Below are 26,171 nucleotides of genomic sequence, written 5' to 3'. Positions count from 1 at the left end.
GTTAAAATGTCCTTATTACTCAAAGCAGTCTACACAATTAATGTAATCTCTATCAAAATACCACCAGTAGTTTTCATAGAGCTGGAACAAACAATCCAAAAATTTGGAACCAGAAAAGAGCTGGAATAGCCAAAGCAGTCTTGAAAAAGCAAAGTAAAGCTGGAGGCATCACAATTCCAAACTTCAAGTTCTATTACAAAGCTGTCATGATCAAGACAGTATGATACAAGCACAAAAACAGGCACAAGGGTCAACAGAACAGAATAGAAAACTCAGTAATGGACCTACAACTATATGGTCAACTAATCTTCGACAAAGCAGGAAAGAATGGCCAATGGAAAAAAAGCCTCTTCAACAAATGGTGTTGGAGAAACTGGACAATAACATGTAAAAGAATGAAACTGGACCACTTTCTTATATCGTACACAAAATGAATTCAGAATAGACGAAGCACCTAAATGTGAGACAGGAAACCATCAAAATCCTAGAAGAGAACACATGCAGTAACCTCTCTGACTTCAGTTGTAGCAACTTCTTACTGGAATCATCTCCTGAGGCAAGGGAAACAAAAGCAAAAATAAACGATAGGGACACATCAAAATAAAAGTCTGCACAGTGAAGGAAGCAATCAATAAAACTAAAAGGCAGCCTTTGGAATGGGAGAAGATATTTGTAAGTGACATATGTGATAAAAGGTTTGTATCCAAAATGTATAAAGAGTTAATCAAACTCAACATCCCTCAAACAAATAATCCAGTGAAGACATGGGCAGAAGACATGAATAGACACTTTTCCAAAGAAGACATCCAGATGGCTAACAGACAAATGAAAAGATGCTCAATATCGCTCATCATCAGGGGAGTACAAATCAAAACCACATTGAGATACCACCTCATACCGGTCAGAGTGGCTAAAATTAACTCAGGAAACAACAGATGTTTGTGAAGATGTGGAGAAAGGGAAACCTCTTGCACTGTTGGTGGGAATGCAGACTGGTACAGCCACTCTGGAAAACAGTATGGAGATTCCTCAAAAAGTTAAACATTGAACTATATTATGATTCAACATCTCATGGGTTACCTAGAATGATATTATGATTCTGTACTTCCTTATTCATTTTTTACTCAGAATGTTTCTGTAAAGTGATATTTCTCCATAATTATTTGGTAAATCTGAAGGACAGCTCTTATAAGGAGAGGCAGAATAAATTCTAGATTCCTTTATTTTTTTCATTTAGCTGTTTTAAAAGTAACAAATTGAAAATCTTGTATCTTCCAAAGTTAACTGATGATTTAAAAATATTTTTGTAAGCATGTGGATTTGTATATATTTAAGATTTTTGCTGTTTTTATTTTTGTCAGTGTTCATAATGTTCTGTCTTTTGTAGAAATCTCCTCAGGTTCATTCTTGTGGCCTTTTACATAATTCCATGAGCTTTTGCTTAATAGTTTTCTTACTTTGTGTTATGATTAGATGTTCATATCATACATTTTTTTCCCCCAGACTTATAATCCACTATATTTCTAGTGGAAATAAGAAACTAGTTTCTTTCAGTAGGAAATGGTATTGAGAAATTATGCTCTGGATACCAGAGATATTCCTTGCTACTGGATTGGTCATTATCTCTAGACCTTTGTAGTGGACAGAGCTAGAAAATAGATTTTTCTTTTTAAAGAAAAAGTAGGAGTTCATATTGATCGTCCTAATTTAAATTCAGGACCATAAAGATTTTACTTTTTTAATCTTATAGTAAGTCCTTTAAAACAGGCTGAAGGTGAAAACTGTGGCTCTCGATGACACTAACATAATTACTCATTTATTTTATCCCACAGTCTACATAGAATGCTCTCAGAACTAACAGTATTATTACTACAAACATGGAGGATTTCTTTCTCTTCTTTAAGCTATATCCTGGTGGGATGAATAGGTACATTACGTTTTAAAGTCACTTGAAATAATTCTTCTTTGTGTACATTTGCTGCTAACTTGATGTGTATTTAAATTCATTTGTTTCATTGCTTTTGATATTTAAGGATTGAATTTATTAAATGTAATCTTGTACTATAACTATGTTAAGTAGTTATGTGGTTCTGAGTCAAATCTCTGAAACAAATGATATTCAGAAAAATTTAATTTCTATCTTGTTCCTTCCTTCCTACCTACCCTATAAGTCACCCTTTTAAAATGTTTTAGTTTGTATTTATCCATCATCCATCCAGCCATCTCTGTCTTTGTTCTTCATCTTAGATAAGCATTAGTAAATTGTATATACCTTGCTGTTTTAACCTTACAGTATACCTTGGAGATCACTCTACAGTGTGTATTCTCAATGGGAGGCTATCACCTTAAGGGGGCAAAAGTTGGTTCTTGAGGGTGAAAGAAAAACTTGGATATTACAATGACTTGTGACCCTCCAGGGGGCCAAGGTATATAAACAGATATACAGTATATATGTGATATTAGTGTGTGGGGGTTGGTGGTGGTGATTAGGAATAAAAAGGTCTAAAAGGACTTCTTGGGGCAATACTGAAAAAAAGAAGACTGAGAAACTGTAGCAGTATATAGTATATTACTTGGTATTCCTCAATTATTTTAAAAGTGTATAGTGTCTATTACGATATAGTCAACTAGCCCTCTGTTTTTCAGCATTTGAGTAGTTTGTATTCCTTTGCAGTTACGGACAGTGCTGCAATGAACGTATATGTTCTTTTGTATTTTTAAGAGTGTATCTTTGAGACAGATACTGAGAAGTGAGATTCCCAGGTCAAGGGTTAACTGCCTATGTAATTTGCTAGACATTGCCAAACTTCCTTATGGCAGTGTTTTAGTTTGTACTAGTGAATATGTTCTAAGTTAGCTTATTGTGAGACACTGGTGTCATTTATGAGAATCTTACTATCTTCTAATTGGCTCTGAGAAATATAATTTTCATATTACAAAATGCAAATATATACATTATTTCACCATTGGATTTTTTTCAAAATTATCACTACACTGCTTACCATATGTTGTTTAGATGAGAAAAATGGATGTATCTAAAAGGTCACATAGTTTATTTTATTTATTTAAAATTTTTTTAATGTTTATTTTTGAGAGAGAGAGAGAAAGAGCACTTGTGGGGGAGGGGCAGAGAGAGAGGGAGACACAGAATCCGAAGCAGGCTCCAGGCTCTGAGCTGTCAGCACAGAGCCCTATATGGGCTAGAACTCAGGAACCATGAGATGATGACCTGAGCCATAGTTGGATGCTTAACCACCTGAACCACCCAGGCGCCCCAAAGGTCACATAGTTTATACTAGTTTTTAAAAAATGTGCTGTATCTGGTCTTAGTAAAGATAGTTGCTGACACTAGTTTTTCAAGTAAATGGTGAGTATATGTATTTTTAAATGTTTGTTTTTTATTCAATAACAAATGTCTAAATTTAAGGTAAATTTTAAATTTAGACATTTAAATATACATATTTTGAAATTATACCAGAAATAGAACTTAAATTTTTTTATATAATATATAAACAGATTTCTCATTGGCCCATTTCACTTAATTTTTGAAATACTTTGGCCAACTACATCACCTAGTTTTCTTTAATCCATTGTTTTTATGAAGCTTTTAGTTTGTATAGTAAAGATCTCTTTGTATGTGAAGGTAGTGATCCTTAGTTCCTTGGTGAGCAGACTACATGCATCAATCTTGTCATTTGGTTGCTGCATGCTTTCTTTAGGGAATTGGTTCCAAATCCTGTTTGCAGTATTTGCCTTCACCATCCCCACAACTGCTCATCTGATTAGAGTCCTTCTCACTCTTATCCTATGTAGGATCTATAAATATTAGAGGTAGATTAAAAAGGAACATTATATTTTATGAGAAAATGTTCCATGGATATACTGTTTCTTAGCAGTTTTGTATTTTCAGTTTTGTGTTCTAATGACTTTCAGTATAATGACCTGGGGGAGATTGCACAGTAACTCAGACTATTCATAACAGAGATTGAATTGAGTCAGTCTGTCCATGTGATCCGTTAGGTATTTATATCTTCCTGACAGGGCTGTAGTAGGCACTTGTATTTGTATTTGTGGAATAAATGAATGGCTGGGGAGCTACTGGCATTGCCATGCAGTAAATGGTTAATTAGGAAAGGACTTAGAATAGCTGAATATTTTGTCTGTGAAAAGCGGACAAAAAAAGCAGTCATGAAATTTCTAGAACTATGTGTCCTACAACACATTTAAGTGTTTGGAGGTCAAACATGTAAAAAGAAAAAGAATATGGGAGATGATGTGAAACTGTTGCAGTTATTTTTGTTAAAGGATTCCATTTTACATTACATTGTTGCACAAAATACTGCTGCTAGAAAAGTTTTGCCTACTAGTTTCCTTTACTGTGGAGCGAATTTGGGTTTTTAAAGAATATACGTCACATTTTCCTCTTCCTTTGTAGGCATTTGGGATCACAACTTTTCCTCTTCCTTTGTAGGCATTTGGGATCACAACTTTGTGAATTGGAAAAACTGATAGATAAAATGATGATTGCAGAGTTTTCTACTTATTCTCATAGTGACTTAAACAGACCACTGGATGATGACTGTCAAATTTTAGAAGAGGTACGTGTCTTAAACTGTGGATGAAATTGATGTCATTGCTTAGTGTTAATTCCTAATAGTATTAGTTTAGAACACATTCTTCTCAGATTATAATGAGCAAAAAAAAAATTTAAAGCTCAGTCAGACCTCTGTGAAGTCCTTCCCTAACTATGTGATTTTAGCAAGCACCATAATTGTTCATTATCCTATGAAGTTAGAGAATAAAGTAACTTTATAGCTTAATTAGAAATTGGATTTAAAATGAGGTCTTATATATATCTTATAAACCAAGCTTAAAATATAGATATAGGATGAATTAATATATATCCATGTGTATGCATGTACTGGAGTATGTTTGTTATAAAAGTGATCATTATTATATAGTAACTTATCAGTCATTAACAGTCACTGAACCCCTGTTATGAACATGTTTTATGCATATGCTTATACATAAGATCCAGGCTTCACTTATCTGCTGACTTTTCAATGCTGATTACCACCAAGAACTAGGAAAGGATCCAGAAGCCCTGATAGCAGCCTAAGTAAAGAGATTTTTGTATGTGTTAGCAGTTAATTCCCCACAAATAGTCCAGGTCATCAGGATTTGAGAAGGATACTTTCTACCTACTTGTTGAAACTATGCTAAAATGTACTCATATTGTTTTGTCCCCAAGACAGCTTCATTTGATCCACTGTAGTGCATTAGGATTTATCTGTTTTTAAAACTATGACTCCAATAATCTGATGACAAGATAGCTGTAGAAGGGGTTTTTGGGGGCTTCTAGAAAATACCATGTGCAGGATAGAGATCTGAGGATCAAATAATGAAACGCTTGATGTTGAATATTTCTACTTCTGAGTGACATTATTCTATATTTAAATTGTGAAATTCCATACTTTTATTTTAATAGGAAAGACTTGTATCTCTTGTATTTGGACTTTTAAAACAAAGAAAACTTAATTTTTTAGAAATCTATAGTGAAGAAATGATTATTACAGCAAAGAATATCATTAAACAGGTAAATATACATTTTTATTTGATATATTTTGGTCTAGAATCTTTTTTTTAAAATTTTTTAATGTTTATTTTTCGAGAGTGAGAAAGCATGAGTGGGGGAGGGGCAGAGAGCAAAGGAGACAGAATCCGAAGCAGGCTCCACACTGTCAGTGCAGAGCTCTATGTGGGGTTTGAACTCATGAATTGCAAGACCATGAAGTCAAGAGTCGATGCTTAACTGACTGAGCCACCCAGGTGCCCCTAGAATCTTTTTATCAAATTTATTTTTACATGATCTAGTAATAATATATATGCAGTATAATAGTAACATTTTCTCATTTATTTAAAAACTTAGAATATAGAAAAATAGAAGAAAAAATAGACCTACTAGCCAAAAGATTATCACTTTAAGAATATTTCTAAGTGTAGGGGGATCTGGGTCGCTCAGTCGGTTGAACATCTGACTCTTGATTTCGGCTCATGTCGTGTGATCCCAGGACAATGAGATCAAGCCCCAGGGTCATGGAATCAAGCCCCACATTGGGATCTGTGCTGAGCGTGGAACATGCTTAAGATTTTCTGTCTCTCCCTCATGCCCCTCCCCTCAGCTTGTGTGTGTGTGTGTGTGTGTGTGTGTGTGTGTGTGTGCTCTCTCTCTCTTAAAAAAAAAAAAGTATTTTTAAGTGTAATTCTAAGTGTAAATTGTTACTGATGTTTTTCATTGTTGCTATCATACTGTATATATGATTGTGAATTGTACATATATTTCAGAATCATAACATAAGCATTTTCTCTTATAAGCCTTCAGACGCATCATTTTTGATGGTTGTATAAAATCCTATCCACATTTTATTAGTTATGCCTTTCCTCTGTGTTGAATATTTACATTTTTTCAGTTCGGTACTGTAGAACACTGTGACACACATACTTGGTGTAAAGTTTTGTTGGGTTTTTCCATAGTTAAGACTATTTTCTTATAGCTGATTTCTAGATGTGGAATTATTGGTCAGAGAGTGAAAAGTATTTTTAAAGCTATTTGATAGAGTTGAATTGCTTTCTAAAAAGATTTTACCAAATACATTCTCACCTGCAGTAGGTAAATGTTTATTTCCTCTTATCCTTATCTTTAAGAAATTATTATTGTAAACTAAAACCTTTTTCAGTCTCATCTTTGTTTTGCTGTTTTACTCTGATAAATATCATTAAACATTAAACTTCAGTTTTTCTAAATATGAGAAACAATAATTTTAAATATACTTATTAGGCTTAATGATCATCATCAGGTTGAATGTACATTTGTGAGTTTTTAATGTTTAAATAAAACAAGCAAAAAAAGATTAGTAATCATACCACCTTTTTTACTTCTTTTGAATACTAAAACACAATATTTTAAAATTGTTATGACCACTTTCAAAAATTGTTGGCAATAGCTACTAGCACTAAATGTACACATATATTGTAACTCAGCAATTCTACTGCCAGGTATTTATCAGCAGAAATGCATACATAGACTTACCAAAACAGCATAATATTTCATGGCAGCACTATTTGTAATAAAAACTGGAAAAACCCAAATTTTTCTTTTTTTTTCTTTGAAAAACCCAAATTCTGTCATCAGTAAAAAAAAAAAAAAAAAATGATCGAGTTGTGGTATATTTGTATGAATACTGTACAGCAATGAGAATGAATAAATCACATGGAACAAATGGATGAATATCACATATATAATGTGGAGCCAAATAAACCAGACACAAAGGAGTCACAAAGGAGACACACTTTTGTAATTAATCTATGATATTAGAATTAATCTGTGGTATTAAAAATCAAGATAGTATCTTTTCGGAGAAAGTAGTGACTAGAAGGGAAGCAAGAGAGGTGCTTACTGGCAGTGTTTAATTTCATGATCCGAGTTTTCATTACACAAGTGTACTCCATTTGTAAAAATAGATTTGAACATAATTTGTGTAGTTTTATATATGTATGTGATACTTCTAAACAAATTTTATGAAACTGCTGTGTTGTAATTCCCAGGATTCTCCTGAAGTCTAAGCATTTTTTTAACTTAATCTGTTACATATATTGCAAGAAAACATAACCTCCAAAATGAACTTTTTTTTGGAATTTTAATATGGGGCTTATACCTTATTCCTAAGAATTATGGTTCTGGGTGTTGTTCTGTTTGTTTGGTGTGTGGTTTTAAATAGTAAGGGATTTTAGTTAATATAACAGTTCAAGCATATCCTGGAATAATTATTTAATAGGGTAAGGATATAATGCTACAGTGTTTTATACACCTTGACGTGTGTATAAAAGACACAAGACGTCTGGTAAAATGATCGTAGTCATTGAGGTCATTTTTTTTTTTTTCCGTGGAAGCCATTTTTAATATGTAAATGAACCATGAGGTACTTAGAATTCTAAAGATGTTAATTGAATTTTTTTCTTAAAATTTGCAGTGTGTGATTAATAAAGTTTCACAAATAGAAGATATTGACACAGATGTTATTGTGAAGTAAGTATAAGTATTACGTTGGGAGTTATCAGTTAGGGAAAAGATGACACATTAGAATAATCTGAGGAGGATTTAATGAAGGAATTATTTACTAAGGTATGGGCAGAGTGTAGAAAAATCACAAGTGACAGTGCAGTACCTTTAAGGGACAAGAGATGAGAACAGGATTCAGGAGAAGGCCACTTAGTAGTAGGAAAAAAAAAGGCCTGTAGTAGTTGAAGTGACCTGCAGTGCTGGAGGCAGTCTTCCTGAGACAACCTCTCAGGGAGGGAGGTGGAGCTATCAGTACCTTTCTTCCTTCCGGTGTTTTATAAGGGCTCCTCCTTGGCCACGCCCAGCAGGTCAGCCTCCCAGGGCAAGAGGCTACAATGTAGGTATGGAGGAGAGAAATTGAAGATGGTCCATTTCAGAGGAATCACAGTGTTATGTTTAAATTATTTAGCTATCTGATTAAAACCCAGCTTCTAATTGACTTTGAGGAATTTGAGTACATGATTTTGAATTGCCTCATGCCTGTAATTTTTTGTTTTCGCCGTTTAAATTCCTATTTTTTTTCATTTTGAGATTGGTGATAAATATTTTATAACTGAATTTCTAGTTCATATAGATATCTAAACTCTATTTATTAAGTGGCCCAAGATATGAATAGCAATATGAATCACTGTGAAATTTTTCCAGGCCAAATTCATAGAATAAGGATTGAGGGGTTTTAATTTCTACACTATTACCTAGTGAAAACTCTGTTTCAGAATTAGTTGAAGCAACCGTAACAATGCAGGAATCACTAGTAGTTGGAAAAATTAAGTTACTGATATTCTGTTAAAAGCTCTATGGACCTGGAGAGTCAGTTATTTTAAATTTTATTCCCTAGGAAATTTTCTCAAATAGAAAAATTCCTGTATTGCAAATATAGAAGTATCTTTTGAGAATAAACTCCTAAGTGCCCAAAGACAAATATTTTTTTCTTTGAATTTTTTTTTTTCTAGGCTTGCAGATCAGATGAGAATGTTGAATTTTCCTCAGTGGTTTGATCTGCTGAAGGACATTTTCTCTAAGTTTACAATTTTCCTACAAAGAGTTAAGGTAAGTGTATGTGATTTTCAGTTTATCCAGAATATCGCTAAAATTAAGTCCACTTTCTAGATATATACATATAGAATCGGATTAGAAAAACAATTTCTTTGTTTTTTGTAATTTTTTTACTGTTTGTTTATTTTGACGGGGGGTGGGGAAGGGGCAGAGAGAGGGAATCCCAAGCAGGCTCCATGCGGTCAGCACACAGCCCAATGCAGAGCTCAGTCTCATGAACTGTGGTATCATGACCTGAGCCAAAATCAAGAATGAGCCATTGAACTGACTGACCACCCAGGCACCCCTGTTTTTATAATTTCTCTAAAGAGCCTTGGTTTCAAATAAGATTTGAAGTGCTTCAGAGTATTTTGATACTCTATAATTTAGGATAAGTTTTGTATTAAAAAATATAGTGCTTACTTGGCATTAAATATTATAAAATAATACTTCCTCTTATGATTTTGTGATTTTTGAATCTCTCTAGATTATCTATAGGCACAATATGTGAAACACTCAAAAATCTGTTCTAAACCACTAATGTTTTCTAGAAATCTTTAATCCTGATATAATGGTATTTTAAAAAATTTTTTTTAATGTTTATTTATTTTTGAGAGAGAGAGAGAGACAGTGTGTGAGCAGGGGAGGGGCAGAGAGAGAGGGAGACACAGAATCTGAAGCAGGCTCCAGGCTCTGAGCTGTCAGCACAGATCCTGACGCAGGGCTTGAACTCACGAACTGTGAGATCATGACCTGAGCCAAAGTCAGGCTTAACCGACTGAGCCACCCAGCCGTCCCAATGGCATTTTTTAACATATAATTCATATTTAAATTGCTCTACTAATGTCCTTTATTGCAGGCTTTTATTTTACTTTTTAATCTGAGGTCCGATCGAGGATTATGCATTTACATTTAATTATTCTGTCTCTTCAGTATAATCACTTAATTTTAAACCAGTCAATATAAGGAAAAGAACATATGCCACAGAGCATTTTTCAGAAGAAAAGATGTCACAGACTAATGCATTGTAGTTAGAATCACTAACATGTCACAGCTGTGTTTTAATAAGACAATGCTTAGGAATTACTGAATGTAACAGGTTGTGAAATTTGGTATTCTTTGAATTATCAGATGTCAGTATTGTGTTACATGTGCTAGTTAACATCCCTGGCATCTTCTTAGTATTCTGTTAAATGGCCTGGGGGACTTTGGTACTTAATCTGTGACATGACTTTATCAACATTGGAGTGATGCTAAGTCATGTGTATAACCTTTCTGAGTGGGAAAAGTTTTTAAAAATGTGATTCACTGTACTTTAGGCTCCTACCAAAATGTTGGTCCCACTCATTTGTAGTGATGATAGCAAACCTATAGATGTGGATTGCTCAAATAACTAAGCCACGTTTTCACTTTTTCTCATATTCCCGCCATGACTTCATCACACATACTTCTATTATTGTATGTCTGGATGTATATAACTCTTACACTGCAGATTGTAGAATTGACCAACTTTTTGCCAGTATTCTTTTTTATTTAAGTATAATTAATATACAGTGTTCTAGGGGCGCCTGGGTGGTTCAGTTGGTTAAGCGTCCGACTTTGGCTTAGGTCATGATTGATGTCACAGTTTGTGAGTTCGAGCCCTGCATCAGGCTCTGTGTTGACAGCTCAGAGCCTGGAGCCTGTTTTGGATTCTGTGTCTCCCTCTTTTTCTGCCCTTTCCCCACTAGTGCTCTCTCTCTCTCTCAAAAATAAATGAATATTAAAAAATTAAAATACACTGTTCTATTAGTTTCCAGTGTATAATATAATGATTCAGCAGTTCTATAAATTAGTGCTCATTACAATAAGTGTACTCTTAATCCCCTTCACCTATTTCACCCTTCTTCCCACCTCCTGTTTGGCAACCACCAGTTGTCTATATGTATGAGTCTGTTTTTTTCTCTTTTTTTCTGTTTGTTTTGTTTTTTATATTTCACATATGAATGAAATCGTATGGTATTTGTCTTTCTCTGACTTCATTTAGTATTATACCCTCTAGATTCTTCCATGTTGTTGCAGATGGCAGGATTTCATTCTTTTTTTATGGTTGAGTAATGTTCCGTTGTATATATATACCACATCTTTATCCATTCATCTATGGATGAACACTTGGGTTGCTTTCATATCTTTTGCCAGTAATTTTTTTATAGCTATTTCACTTTTAGGTTCTCTATCAGTTAAACTAAGTCAAATCTTTATTTGATATATATACAATATGGGAACAGTGATTTATCATAGTTGTAGTTTCTCATTTTCACATTTAGACCCCTTAAGCTAATACTTCTGTAAAACATCTTTGAAGATGATATATAACGTATAAATATGGTACTTTTTTCTTTGAAAAAAGTTTGTGATTCTGTAAGGGTATGATTTCATTGAAAAATAATGTTAATTACAAGCTGTTCATTTTTAATTGAGAATTTTCAAATAACTGCAAATTGGAAAGAACCCAGATATCTAACAGTAGAGGGAAGGGTAAAGTAAATTATGCCTGGTATATTCATTACCATGGAATATCATGCATCTGAGGATTTTTAATGTTGAAGAAAATGTGTAGATTATAACATTAAGTGAAGGGACAGTATAGGCCTGTTTATATAGTATGTGATCAGCTATGTTAAAAAGATTTATTATCTCTTCATCTTCATACAATAAAGAGACAGTTTGTCTTTTTGGTGGTTATCTTTTGGCAGTATAATTTAAATTCATTATTAATTTCTTTGTTTTTCCTAAATATTTCTACAAAGAGAGGTATTACTTTTATAATCAGAAAAGGTTGTTTTGGCTTTTACTAGTGTTTACCACATTATAGGAATAAACTATTTGAAGTTCATAATTTAATTTACCAGTACACAAAGGCTCCAGTTTCTTCATATTCTAACACTTGTTTTTCTTGTTTTGTTTTTTGTTTTTGTTTTTTGATAGTAGCCATTTGAATGGGTGTGAAGTGATATCTCATTTTGGTTTTGATTTGTATTTTTCTAATGATTAGTGATGTTGAGCATCCTTTCATATGCTCATTGGCCATTAGTATGTCTTCTTTGGAGAAATACTTTCTTTGCTCATTTTTTAATCAGATTTTTTTGTTGAGTTGTAAGAGTTCTTTATATATTGTGGCTATTTAACCCCTTACTAGATATATGGTAGGCAAGTTATGTTTAGTGTAACCTATTTAAGATACATAGAATATATGCAATGTACTCTCAGGAGATTGCTACTTAAATCAATGAAAATACAGAACTCCATTCTTAAGCTTTAGGGAACCCATTTCTCTTGAGTAGTTCTTTTTCACAAAGTCACCTTTACTGTGATAAAAGATTGGTGTAATTATGACATGCATGACCTTGACACTCACTTATAAGATTTTAAAAAGTACATATGCAGAATTCACTTTTGGGGACTTTAGATACATGTTATTTTAAATCCTTTAAAAATATATCCTGTTTTCTTACAGGCAACGTTAAATATCATTCACAGCGTTGTTCTCTCAGTTCTTGACAAAAACCGAAGGACCAGGGAATTGGAAGAGATTTCACAACAGAAGAATGCTGCAAAAGACAATTCACTGGACACAGAAGTGGCTTATTTAATCCATGAAGGCTTGTTTATAAGTGATGCATTCAATGAGAGTGAATTAACACCTATAGCAATCGACACTACCTCTCAAAGAAATGCATCTCCAAATAGTGAGCCCTGCAGCAGTGATTCGGTATCCGAACCAGAATGTACTACTGATTCTTCATCCAGCAAAGAGCAGACATCATCATCTGCTACCCCAGGATGTGTGGATATGATGTGAGTATGCTGACTGCTGCCAACTTTATAAGATTTTGAGTAAGACTGATTTTTTCAATTTATTGAAAAACCATATGAACTTTGGTCTTGGAATTTAATTTAACAAAAATAAATTAATTTTACAAAACACATATCTTTTTGAAAATGTAATGTAAGGAGGTGAGCATTGGAAGTAATTGAAAATTACAGAATTTTAAGGCTGGAAAGGAACCATTTAATTAAATGCCCTTATTTCAGAGCATTTATTTGACTTATTTAAAGTCACTGGTGGCAGAACTTGTCCTGAAAATCAGGTCAGCATTACCTTGTTTATTTTTCTTTCTTTTCCTATAACGCCTTTGTATTTTGTATACAGTGAAGATCTGTGGATTTAGTTTTTCAAAGGCATGAATTTCCAAGCGGATCATACCATTTTTTCAAACATGACTTTTTAAAACTTAGTTTGAAATAATTTCAGATTTACAGAAAAGTTGCCAGAATTGTACGAAAAAGTCATTTGTTGACAGTTTACCACATTGCCTTCTTTCTCCCATTCTTCCTTTTTCTCTTTCTTGCTCCCTTCTTCTCTCTTTGTCTCTCATGATAATATTTTTTTCTGAATCATTTGGCAAAAGGTTGCAGACATGATGTCTCATTATTTCCGTATTCTTAAGTGTATATTTCCTAAAATACAAGAATACTCTCTTAAATAACTACAGTTAACCAATTATAATGAAGAAAACATTGATACATTATTACCTTGCAATCCATACATCCCATTCACAGTTCACCAGTTGTCCCAATAATCTCTTGTGTGGAAAAAACAAAACAAGGCCAATAAAATCTTTCCGACCCAAGAACGTAGTATGGATTTAATTATTGTTAAGAATAATAACTCAGCATGTACTTTATTTTTACACAAGTCAGCCTATGGCCAAGGAGTTTATGTAGGTTGCAGTTACAGCATAAAGTCAACTGTAATACCTTCCTCCTCACCAAAAAGAAAACCCTGAACTACATATTAATAAAAATATTTTTTCTCTGTTCAGGCTAACGTTTCACATTTACTGGTTAGGGTGCAGTCTAAAACTTACAAGGGGTGTACAAATCCTATAGCTCAAACAGCGTAGAATTTTGTTTCTGTCATGTAACAGTTCAGAGATGAGAGGTCCACAGTGGAGAAGGCAGCTCTGCTGTCCTCATTTTCCAGCTTTCATCTGTAAAGAGGCTGCTTCAGCTTTTATCATCAAATCCGCATCCTTAGCAGCAGGATGGAAAGGACAAAGGGTGGTACCCTCCTTCATTTTTTGTTTTGTTTTAACTTTTTACTTGGAGTATAATGCACATATAGGCCAATATATCAATTGTACTGTTCACCTCCATGATTGTAAAGTGAGTACACTGGTGTAATCACCACCCAAATTAAGAAATAGAACATTACCAGCTCTCTGGAAACCTTCCTTGCAACTGTGTTTTCACTCTTTCCCAAGGAAGACCACAAAAACTGTTGGTTTTTCTGGTTTTTAAACTATATAAATGGAACCATAAATGGAATCATGTTCTTTTGTCTCAAATTTCTTTCCCTCAAAATTATATTTGTGGTATTCTTCTAAGTTGTTGCATGTAGCAGTAATTTTATTTGTGTACAGTATTCCCCTTTCTGACTACACCATTATGTATTCTAGTGTAAATGAAATTTGTGTTATTTCCATTTTGATTGTTGTCAACATTCTTCTAGGTGTCTTTTGTATATGTGTTATAAGCATAATATATACCTAAGAATGTTTGAGGTATACGAATGGTCAGTTTAGCTAATAAGAGTTTCCCATAGTGATTGTACTCTTTTTTTTTTTTTTTAATTTTTTTTTTCAACGTTTTTTATTTATTTTTGGGACAGAGAGACAGAGCATGAACGGGGGAGGGGCATAGAGAGAGGGAGACACAGAATCGGAAACAGGCTCCAGGCTCCGAGCCATCAGCCCAGAGCCTGACGCGGGGCTCGAACTCACGGACCGCGAGATCGTGACCTGGCTGAAGTCGGACGCTTAACCGACTGCGCCACCCAGGCGCCCCATGATTGTACTCTTTTATAGTCCCATCAGCAATGTGAAAGAGTTCCTGTTTTTCTACATCTTCATTCAGTCTTGGGTGTTGTCAGTCTTTTACATGTTAGCCATTCTGGTGGGTATGTTGCAGGTATATTAGTTTTACTTTTTATTTCCCTGATCATTGGTAAGAGATCACTTTTCATATATTCATTGACTATTTGGATGTTCTCTTTTGTGAAGCGCCAATTCAAGTTCTTTGCCCACTTCTCTGCTGGGCTGTGTTCATTTCTTACTGATTTATGGGAGTTCTTTACGTAGTCTCAGCACAAGCCTTTGTAAGGTAACTGCAGTGCAGATATGGGCACAAAAGAAGAAATAATTTCCCAGGCAGGAAATGGGAAAAGAAAAATAATGGAAAGAATTAGACAGTTTTGTGGTTTTTTTAAACATTTATTTTAAATTGTGGTGAAAAACACATAACAAAATATACCATCTTAACCATTTCTAAATGCACAGTCCAGTAGTAGTAAGTATATTTATATTGTTGTGCACCCAATCTCCAAGACCTTTTTCATCTTGCAAAACTAAAACTCTATACCCATTTAGCAATAACTCCCCATTTCTTCCTCTACCTGTCCCCTAGAAGCCACCCTTCTACTTTTGGTCTTCCTGAGTTCAACTACTTTAGGTACTTCATATAAGTGGAATTATACAGTATTTGTCCTTTTGTTATTGGCTCAATTCACTTAGTATACTGTCTTCAAAGTTCATCCATGTTGTAGTATGTGTGAGAATTTCCTTCCTTTTTAAGGCCAAATAATATTCCATTGTATGTATACATCACATGTTTTTATCCATTCATCTGTTGGTGTACTTTTGGATTACTTCCATCTTTTGGCTATTGTGAATAGTGCTACTATGAACGTGGGTATGCAAATCTCTTTGAGATCCTGCTTTTAGTTCTTTTCTGTATGTACCCAAAAGCAGAAATGCTACATCATCTTTATAAAGTTTTTTTTTTTTCCTGTGAATGTGAAAGAGATCCAATTAAACTTAAAAAATTAAAATTCTTTTTAGGGGCACCTGGGTGGCTCAGTCAGTTAAGCATCTGACCTTTGAATTTGGCTCAGGTCATGATCTCACGGTTGGTGAGTTTGAGCCCTGTGTTGGGCTGTGCTTTGACAGCTTGGAGCCTGCTTGGGATTCTGTTTCTTTTTCTCTCTCTGTCCTGCCCTGCCTGCTGTCTCTTTCTCTCTCTCTCTCTCTCTCTCTCTCTCTCTCTCAAAATAAATAGACTTAAAAAAAAATTCTTTGTAAAAAGCAACATTACAAATAACTAAATTAAATGATTTTCTTAAAATACCAAACTTCCCATCTTTTTGGATGGTCACCCTACTTAAAGATATGAGAGTTGTTTTTATCTGCTATTTTTTGTTTAAAAAAAATTTTTTTTAATGTTTATTTACTTTTGAGAGAGAAAGAGACAGAGCATGAGTGGGGAAGGGGCAGAGAGAGGGAGACACAGAATCCCAAGAAGGCTTCAGGCTCTGACCTGTCAGCACAGAGCCTGACGCGGAGCTCGAACCCACGAACCATGAGATCATGACCTGAGCCGAAGTCAGACACTCAACTGATGGAGCCACCCAGGCACCCCTGTTTTTTTTAATCTTTGTGAATTGCTAGCATATTGCCAAGAGTTTCATGTTCTTAATCTTTCTATTGGGGGCAAATTTTAAACATCCTTCACAAAATGCAATTTTATTTCAGTGGTAAATTTGAACTGTATTTAAAAAAAATTTTTTTAATGTTTATTTATTTTTGAGAGAGAGAGTGTAAACAGGGAGGAGCAGAGAGAGAAGGAGACACAGAATCTGAGGAAGGATTCAGGCCCTGAGCTGTCAGCACAGAGCCCCACATGGGGCTGAAACCCACAAACTGCGAGATCATGACCTGAACCCAAGTCGGACACTCAACCGACTGAGCCACCCAGGCGCCTTGTAAATTTGACCTTTAAAATTTAAGCAAACAATTTTGTGGGAGTTGGTATTGAAATAGCATTAGACTGTTTATATAGAAGTAAATGTTGGAGTGGAGGAAGCTTAGCAGATTAGAAATGGAATTAGACTGATTCTAGGTTCTAGTCCTTTAACCTGTGACCTTGGGTAGGTCATTTAAACTTTCAAAGATTCAGTGTCCTCATCCTTAAAGTAGATATTTATCTACCTGTCTTGGGAGTGTGAGAACCAAATGAGTTGCTTTTTCTGAGAGTAAGAATATTAATCCTTTATTTTATTTTTTAATTTTAATTTTATTTTTTATTTATTGTGAGAGAGAGTGAGCATGAGTTGGGGAGGAGCAGAGGGAGACAGGGAGAGAGAACCCTAAGTAGGTTCTGCTGCTGTCAGTGTGGAGCCTAAGGCATGCTTCAGTCTCATGAACCATGAGATTATGACCGGAGTTGAAATCAAGAGTCAAATGTTAACTGACTTAGTCAGCCAGGTGTTCCTCCCTCTATTACTTTAAAGCATCGGTAAATAAATTTAATGATATTATAATTTTGAAGGATAGCAGGCAGTAACTTCCCTTAATACCTTAACCCAGTTAGGGTAGTGGTTTGCCTCAAATTAACATACATCAGATTCTCTTTGTAAGACCTTTGAAAATTATTTTAATTCTATTGAAAGGGAGAGAAATGATGCAAAGGCACTTAAACTTGGCTCATAATAGCACTGCGTTGAATTGTTGGTATGGAATCAGTGGTCTTTATACATGCCTCAAGAAAAACAAATGTTTAAAAACAGGAAGTCTTCTCAAAACTGGAAAAAATACATTTCGTCTTATACGTATTTCTGTTTGTCAGTTCTTTGAGGACAGCAACCTGTTGTGTCCTCTCTAGTACAGAGCTCAGGAAATATTAGTTCAGTTGAACTGAATATTAACTATCATTCATAATTATAAGTAAAAAAAAAAGTGCCTATTTGTCATGAAATAATCTTCCTTCTTCCTCCTTCCAGTGTGTCATTTTAAGCACCCTGTGTACAGCCTGCCAAAGCTACCACCTTGTACCTAACTAGAATTTTTTATTTTTGCTGTAGTTTTTGCAGAATTTTCACTTGGAGTCTGAAATAAGTATGGAACATGCTACAGCAGAGAGAGAAAATTATTTCTATATAAGATTAGGGTAAAATATTTGTATTATCCAAGCTTATTTAAGTAATGATTCACCACACACAAAAAAAGCATTTGATACGTTACAGAATTCTTCCTCAAATGCAAATTTTATAGCTTTTTGTTTTTTATTGATATGCTACCTGTGGAGACAGTGTACTCACAATTTCCCCTGACTTGATCTCTTTTTTATCATTTTCAGGGTCAATGAAGACATGAAATTAACTGATTTAGAGCTAGAAAAACTGGCAAATAATATCCAGGAGTTATTGTATAGTGCCTCAGATATATGCCATGATCGAGCCGTCAAGTTTCTCATGTCAAGAGCAAAGGTTAATTGTTTGATAAAGCTTTAGATATTTTATATATAGTATAATTATTTTGAAGATCTAGAATCATATCCTTGCTTGTGTCCCTATGTTCCCCATAATGCATATTATGTGTATATATATATATACACACACACACACACACATACATATACATTTATACGTATGTATATATATTTTTTTTTTTTGAGAGAGAGAGAGAGAGAGAGAGAGAGAGAGCGAGAGCGCGCGCACAAGCATGAGCAGGGGAGGGACGGAGGGAGAGGGAGAGAGAATCTTAAGCAGGTTCCATACCCACTGCAGAGCCTGACAGTGGGACTCGATCTCATGACTGTGAGATCATGATCTGAGCCAAAAATCAAGAGTCGGATGGTTAACTGAGCCACCTAGGTGCCCCATCATATTATATTTTAAATACTTAATAAAGTTAATGGTACTGGTATGGCCTATTAGGGAGATGTTGAAATGTAAAATAATCCAAATGAAAGAAATAGGAAAATCTATTATTCTTTGAAAAAAATTATTAAAAGACTTAATTTTGAAATATGATACCTTAATTAATTTGACGTTAATATGCTATTTTACATGTATGTATATATATATGTATATATACACCCACACACACCATATATGTGTGTATAACTGGCCAATATGTTAATAAAATTAGTTGAATTCCAATATTGTGAAAATGTTATAGTATGACCTGAATTTATTTGAGCTATTGTATTATAAAGGAATCAGAGTAAAATTTGGACATTTTAAGCTTTTAATGTTCAATTTCTGGGACTGAGGTATTGAGAAATTTCATTAAAAATAATGTTAAGATAATATTCATGAATTAATATATAATATATTATTAAAATAATTAATAGTAACATATCAAACTAAGTTTGTTTTATAGCTTGTTCATATTTGATGTTATTCCTAATTCTCTGTCATGATTTTTGTGTTATCTTTAAAATTTAGGATGGTTTTCTTGAGAAGCTAAATTCCACGGAATTCATAACACTTTCTAGATTAATGGAAACATTCATTTTAGATACTGAACACATCTGTGGAAGAAAAAGCATGTCATTACTTGGAGCACTTCAGAGCCAAGCTAATAAATTTGTAAACAGGTTTCATGAAGAGAGAAAAACTAAGCTGAGGTATCATTACCATGTTCATTCTGCTTTTCAGTTTTTTCCCTTTCCTTTACAAAACATGATTATATTTAATTGATTGGTTAACCAAAACCCCTAAAAAACCCATTTTCCACTAAAGGCAGACTGTGGAATTAAAATCCCATTTCTCAGCTTTCCAAAGTGGAATTAGAATGTTTATTTACTTGTCACAAAGATCCTCAATAGATTGGCTTTTCTTTTCCTACTCAGTGGTGAAGTTAATTATGTTTCATTACTCTTCTTGGATAGGCTAAGAGATATAAAAAGAAATATTTTCTGAAAGTACTCATTCATTATGAACGATTTCAGTTTATTAAGGTATACATTTATTTTAAAAATCTTAGTACTAACAACAGCTAGTGGCCATTACTGTTTAAAAGTCAATGCCTTGTTTACATGAGATCTACTTGAATTTCACTAAGATACATATAGTGTCTTTATTATTACTAAAAGATATGAGAACAAAAGTCTTACATACACACTCAACTCTTTTCTTTTTAACCAAAGAAGATCGTGTTGAAATATCAGTGCAGAGCCTGACACAGGGCTCAATCTCACAAAACGTGAGATCATGACCTGAGCTAAAATCAAGAGTCGGATGCTCATTCGACTGAGTCAACCAAGTGCCTTGTTGAAATATTGTTAAAGTTTATCTTCCTTTTTTCTCCCCCTTTGAATAGCCTCCTCTTAGACAATGAGCGCTGGAAGCAAGCTGATGTTCCTGCAGAATTTCAGGATCTTGTTGATTCTATATCAGATGGAAAGATTGCTTTACCTGAAAAAAAGTCAGGGGGTATGTGTATTCTTTCACATGCTGTCTTCCAGTTTTACACTGTTTATTCATTTTATAGGAATGCTTAACATTTCTTTAATTGACACTACCTCAATTGACTGGAAAAGTTATGTATGATCATTTGTAATAATAATTTCAGATATTTATTGATTGCTAACCATATGCCAGACCCTGGGCCAGGTGCTTTTACATGTATTATTCTAGTATATCCCCATAACAACCTTTGATGAAGATGCTATTGTTACCTTGTTTAACAGCAAGGAGGCATAAGGCTTCCAGGGGTTAAAGAATTCTGTACAAATGATGAGCTGAGATTTGAAACCTGCCTTACAATAATTTCATAGCTATGTTCTTAACCACTGTACTGTATTGTTTAAAGACACGTATTCATTCACTGAATACTAATAAGCTTCTACTCTGTGTTAGATATTGAGACTGAGATAACAGTTATAATTCTACTTTCAAAGGGCTAAGTCTAGGGGCACCTGGGTGGCTCAGTCTGTTAAGCATCTGATTCTTGATCTCAGCTCAGGTCTTAATCTTGTTGTTGTGAGTTAAAGCCCCACATTAGGCTCTGTGCTGGGCCTGAAGCCTACTTAAAAAATAAAAATAAAAGGGCTGAGTCTAATAAAAAAAATGTGGATTAGCAATCACAATTGATGCAGTAGTGATATGATAGAGAAAACCAAAATGTAAAAAACTGTAGAAAAAGAAAACTATGCAGGAAACTCAGAAGGAAAGGCTAGAGAAGTAGGAAGAAATCCAGAAGAACATAGAAGTAAAAAAATTAAGAGTTTCAAGAAGAGAATTTTCATTGGTATCAAATGCCTGTTGGGTTTCATCTAAAAGAAATACAATAGCTGGAAGATACTTTTGTATGCCAGTTAAAGTAGAGCTGTCCTGTGATAATAATGTAGGTAAACTTAAGTATAACTTATCCTATAACACCATATTTAAAATTGTGAGACTATCAAATATTTTTTTTCTAATTAAAAAAAAAATTTTAAGTAGATTCCATACGCAACATGGGGCTTGAATTTACTACCCTGAGATGAAGATTACATGCTCTACTGACTGAGCCGTCCAGGCTCCCCAGTTGTTGAATATTTTTAATGTTTGTTTATTTTTGAGAGAGGGAGAGACAGCACGAGCAGGGGAGGGGCAGAGAGAGAGGGAGACACAGAATCCAAAGCGGGCTCCAGGCTCTGAGCTGTCAGCACAGAGCCTGATAAGGGACAGCTCGAACCCACAGACCGTGAGATCATGACCTGAGCTGAAGTCAGACACTTAACTGACTGAGCCACTCAGGCACCACCCAATTGTTGAATATTTTAAATGGAGGAGGCAGATGCATTTTCAAATTTTATGCATTTCATGAAATTTTAATATTTTTACATAGAAATATTTTTAAATTGTGTATTTCACATTTGCACCAAATGTGACTGCACTACAAGAGAAAGACTGAGTAAAATACAGATAGTGACCACTAGTTTGACATGGAGGAGGTCATTTGCAATTTTAGTAATTCAATAGAGTGACAGAATCAGACTGTAGTTCAGTGCTAAGTAATTTGAAAGGTGAGGACCTGTAAACAAATGTAGCCTCCTTTTTCGACAGGTTTGTTTGTGAAGGGCAAGTGCATGATGAAGTAGCACTAGAAACCTAGGAGAATAATTAGATTATTATTTTAATCCACTCAGGGAGTTGAGAGAAGAGTTTTAAGGTAGAGAAGCTGAATTATATTTTTGTGCTTAACAGAAAGAGAAAGAATGTTAAAGATAAGAGTGGAAGAGTGGCGCAGAGTGATTGTAAGGCAGGGCCTCTGGAATTAAATCCAGAGTTGAGAAAGGCTATCTCTTCTCACACTGACAGGAGAGGAGGGGTTAAGGACAGGTGTAAAATAGAGTAGTTCATATAGAGCAGAGAGAAGAATTGAATGAATTAACTAGATTTCTGTTGCCTAGTGACCATTTTTTAGTAGGTAACAGTGTTGGGTGGCGGTCATAATCTTAATTGATTTTAAGATATTAGCAAAGCAAAAGTATTCAGGTAGCAAAGATTGAAAGAAAAACACCGATTAGTCTAAATCACGATTTAAAATTATAAGATTTATCTCTCATTTATTCTTTCAAGCTATATTTGATGACTTACCACTTTGTGAGTTGCTGTGCTAGATGACAATGACGGTTTTTGTCCTGAACAGCTCAAAGTTTTACAATCCATTCTCATGCAAGCATAACAATTTTTGAACTAAAATGATAGATATAGAGTGATTGAATTAACCATGTGTCTTTTTTTTTTTACCCCCAAAGTGAACTGTTTATTTTCACTTTCTCTTTGGAGGATACTAACGATAAGAGGTTTCTTTTATAACTCTATTTCTGTCCCAGACTTTTATTTTTTCCTCTGAGTGAGAAAGTACATGCTATTAGAAGTCCATCACCATTTTACTTGTTCTTACCAAGTTAAGGATCCTTGGTTATTATTCATTCATTGACCACCATTCATTAATGAGTTACTAGCTACTTGTCTAGGCATTGGGGAAATGAAAGTTAATGGATAGCAATTAATATTAATTGAATGCTTACCTAAGGCTAGACAGTTTGTTCTCAGCACATTGCGTTCTTATTTATAGGCCCATGAACTAGATACTGTTAGTATTCCCAGTTAACAAATATGGAAAGTGAGGCGCAAAGAAATTAGGCAACTTGCCTAAGGTTACAGAGCTAGGAAGTGGTAGAGCTGAGTTCCAGATACAGGCAGACTGACTTTAGGGCCCTTTCTTTTCACTACTATGCTCTGCCGTTTTCTCTGTAATGTAGAGAATTGGTTAAGACACAGTCCCTATCTTCAAAAATTTAATCTGGTATACAGATTAGAAATTTGAAATTGTGTCACACTGAATTTCTTTCCTTGAAGGAAATGAGGAAGTAGATATTTAATGTCAAGTCAGGGACTTGAGGCTTGGGGAAGCATAATAATGGGCCCATGATAATCTAAATAATTTGGCTGATTAAGAACAATAATCCAGTCTACTCTACTTTTCACTTCAACATGCTGAGTTTTGTTTTATAACGGTAAGAAATACCACATGCTGAAAATAATTTCTGGACTGAAGTCTTGAAAATTATATCTCTCTATTGAGTATAGGAATTAGTTTATAATCTAAGAATTATAATATAGACAACCAGTTGAAATTCTAGTTCTGCCTTTCCAAACTAATATATTATTTTTTTTTTACTCACTGATCATCTACCATAGGGCAGACCTAGGATCGGCAGTTTGTAGTCATGATCTCTGTTGTTAACAAAAACACTGATAGTTTCCGTTATCCATGTTTAATGGATACAGACGTTGACACTGAAAGAAGTTAACTAATTGGCACAAGTTCTTGCATCCCGTGATTGGCAGTACTGGAACTCAAATCCATATTTCTCTGATTCCAAACCCAATATACTTTATTCCGTGCCAAATTGCTTCCTAAGAAGTAGACATTTGTTTTTGAATATAAGATAGTTTCCAGCCCTACCAGCCCTAAATTGGAACTATCTTCTTCATTTTTTTCCTAGTTTAAATTTTTACTTTAATAATTTGTTTAGTCTTGTTCCTATGTCTCTCTTTGTTATATGCTTTACTCTCTAGTTACGGAAGAAAGAAAGCCAGCTGAAGTTCTCATTGTAGAGGGACAACAATATGCTGTCGTTGGGTGAGTGACACATTTTTCTTTATTAGTTGAGTCAGTTATTTAAAACATAGGTCTTCTAGTTTCCCCTTGATGTGAATTGGAAATTTTAGATTAATAATTTTATTTATTAATTTTTTAACATGTTTTTTTTTCATTTACTTATTTTGAGACAGAGAATGTTTGCAAGTCGGAGAGGGACAGAGAGGGGGAGAGACAGAGAATCCCAAGCAGGCTCTGCGCTCTCAGCACAGAGCCTCACGTGAGGCTTGAATCTAGAAACTGTGAGATCATGACCTGAGCCAAAATGAAGAGTTAGATGCTCAACCACCTGAGCCACCCACGTGCCCCATAGATTAACAATTTTAAATTTTAAAAATAATTTAAAGGATATTTTATGGATTCCTCTCCATTTTCTATATTTTGTAGTATTCTATATCTTAAATTAGGGGCTACACTGCTGGCTTTACAAGAAATGGGTTGATAAGTTTTTTCGTATAATAAGAAATGTGGAGGTATACAACCCAAGGGTGGAATACTGGCTTTATGGTGTTATTAATATTTCAGGCTCTTTCTGTCTTCTTTTTCTGAAGCTTTGTTAGTGTTATAGCATATAATTGAAGTTGTGCAGGCTTTGGAGTCACATTGTTTAGGTTTGAATCCCAGAAGCTCTCTTAACTCTTTGTGACATTGGGCAGGTTACTCTGTGTGCCTCAGTTCTCTTATCTGTAAATCAAAATGGGAAAATAGTACTAAGAACTATTACAGAATTAAACATATAACTCATATTAACTCATATAAGGCATTTGGCATAGTTCTGGCACCTAATAAGTTGATAGTTGTTATCACTTATTTCTGTTATCATTTGTCATTAGGTCTTTTTTACCAATGACAGTATTTCAAATTCCAGTTAACTAAGGAAAATATAAATTCCAGTTTTGTTTGTCTAGTACTACATGCCATTTTTTAAATGGGTAGTTAAAATAATATCTTAATATTCTTTAATAGCACTTCATAATTTAAGTATTTTCATAGCAACAATCTTTTTAATCTCTACAACCACATTGTGAAATAAACACTTCAGGGATTATTGTTCCCTTTCTACAGTTAAGAGAATTGATCCTCAGAAGTTTAAGTGGTTGATATAAAATGACCCAAATGGAGTCAGGATTAGAGTCAAGGTCTAGCTCCCAAGATCAAGACCAAGATTCTTTTTCCCTTTTGTTTCTTATCACTGTATAAATCTTTTCTGAAATACACACCCCCTCCAGGAGGAATGATTGATCTTTTCTTTGAGACTCCATGTGCCTCTAAAATAGCACTTTTCTCAGTATATTAAAATTATTTATGTATATATCTCCCTGGTTAGTTTTGAGTTCCTTAAAGATGGTGATGTCTTACCATTTATATTTTACTTTGTACCCAATAAATAATCAAAAAGTATGTATTGAATTGATGCATTTTCTCAGTCTGTATTATCCAGAAATCTGACACTATACCCTTCGTGAATGAAAGCTTCCCTTTTTTTCCTCCTCTGGAGTTCTTTTCTGCTTCTAGTAGGGCAAAGATTTTTTCAGCCTTATAATCTTATCCCTTCAATCTAATTATGATTTCTCTCCTTAATTACCCATTATCTTGTTATTCTTGCTTGATGGCAGTGGTCACCTCTGGCTTTCTGGCTCTTTAGGCAAAGAGACCACTCCCCAAAATTGAACTCCCTGGCTAAAGGGAAAATATTTTATCTTCTGAGAGAAGACTACAAAAGATAAATAGTGAACCCCTGCCCAGTAAAGCAGATACTGGAAATATGCATGGAGAATAATATGGAGAATAATTAAGCTGTTATAAAGGCTAGACTCCTTCTTGAATCACTACTTCCTGGTATCCTTCAGACTTTCATAAAACATTATTTTATATGGATCACTCATTTCTAAGCCTCTCATTGAACTTAGATGTCCTATAATGAATGGCTCTATTTACCTTAACCTCAATCTTATTTAAGCTCCTAGTAGTGTCTC

General features: G+C 34.3%; 1 protein-coding gene and 1 long non-coding RNA gene across 9 annotated transcripts in view; one reads left to right on the top strand and one right to left on the bottom strand.

Moving 5' to 3' along the window:
* VPS54 (VPS54 subunit of GARP complex) overlaps positions 1-26,171 on the top strand; it is an 89,011-nt gene that overhangs the window by 42,247 nt on the left and 20,593 nt on the right. For 5 of the 8 annotated variants that reach the window (XM_045054272.1, XM_045054271.1, XM_045054274.1 and 2 more), the window contains 9 exons: positions 4,436-4,598; positions 5,489-5,596; positions 8,031-8,086; positions 9,073-9,169; positions 12,651-12,991; positions 18,389-18,518; positions 19,482-19,663; positions 20,359-20,471; positions 24,114-24,177. In XM_045054272.1, coding sequence (XP_044910207.1) covers positions 4,436-4,598; positions 5,489-5,596; positions 8,031-8,086; positions 9,073-9,169; positions 12,651-12,991; positions 18,389-18,518; positions 19,482-19,663; positions 20,359-20,471; positions 24,114-24,177 — 1,254 coding nt within the window. The remainder of the gene's footprint in view (positions 1-4,435; positions 4,599-5,488; positions 5,597-8,030; positions 8,087-9,072; positions 9,170-12,650; positions 12,992-18,388; positions 18,519-19,481; positions 19,664-20,358; positions 20,472-24,113; positions 24,178-26,171) is intronic. The other 3 variants (XM_045054273.1, XM_011281002.4, XM_019827281.3) reach the window with 1 other exon arrangement.
* LOC109498190 lies at positions 13,183-24,358 on the bottom strand. The gene is made up of 2 exons (XR_002154860.3): positions 22,623-24,358; positions 13,183-13,654 (listed from the first exon to the last, which is right to left on the bottom strand). It is a non-coding gene; the product is annotated as an uncharacterized LOC109498190 (long non-coding RNA).

The sequence above is a fragment of the Felis catus genome, chromosome A3 (assembly GCF_018350175.1).
Source record: "Felis catus isolate Fca126 chromosome A3, F.catus_Fca126_mat1.0, whole genome shotgun sequence".
NCBI classification, from domain to species: domain Eukaryota; kingdom Metazoa; phylum Chordata; class Mammalia; order Carnivora; family Felidae; genus Felis; species Felis catus.
Note: the sequence above shows the minus strand (reverse complement) of the source record. Positions and strands in the feature narration are given on the sequence as shown.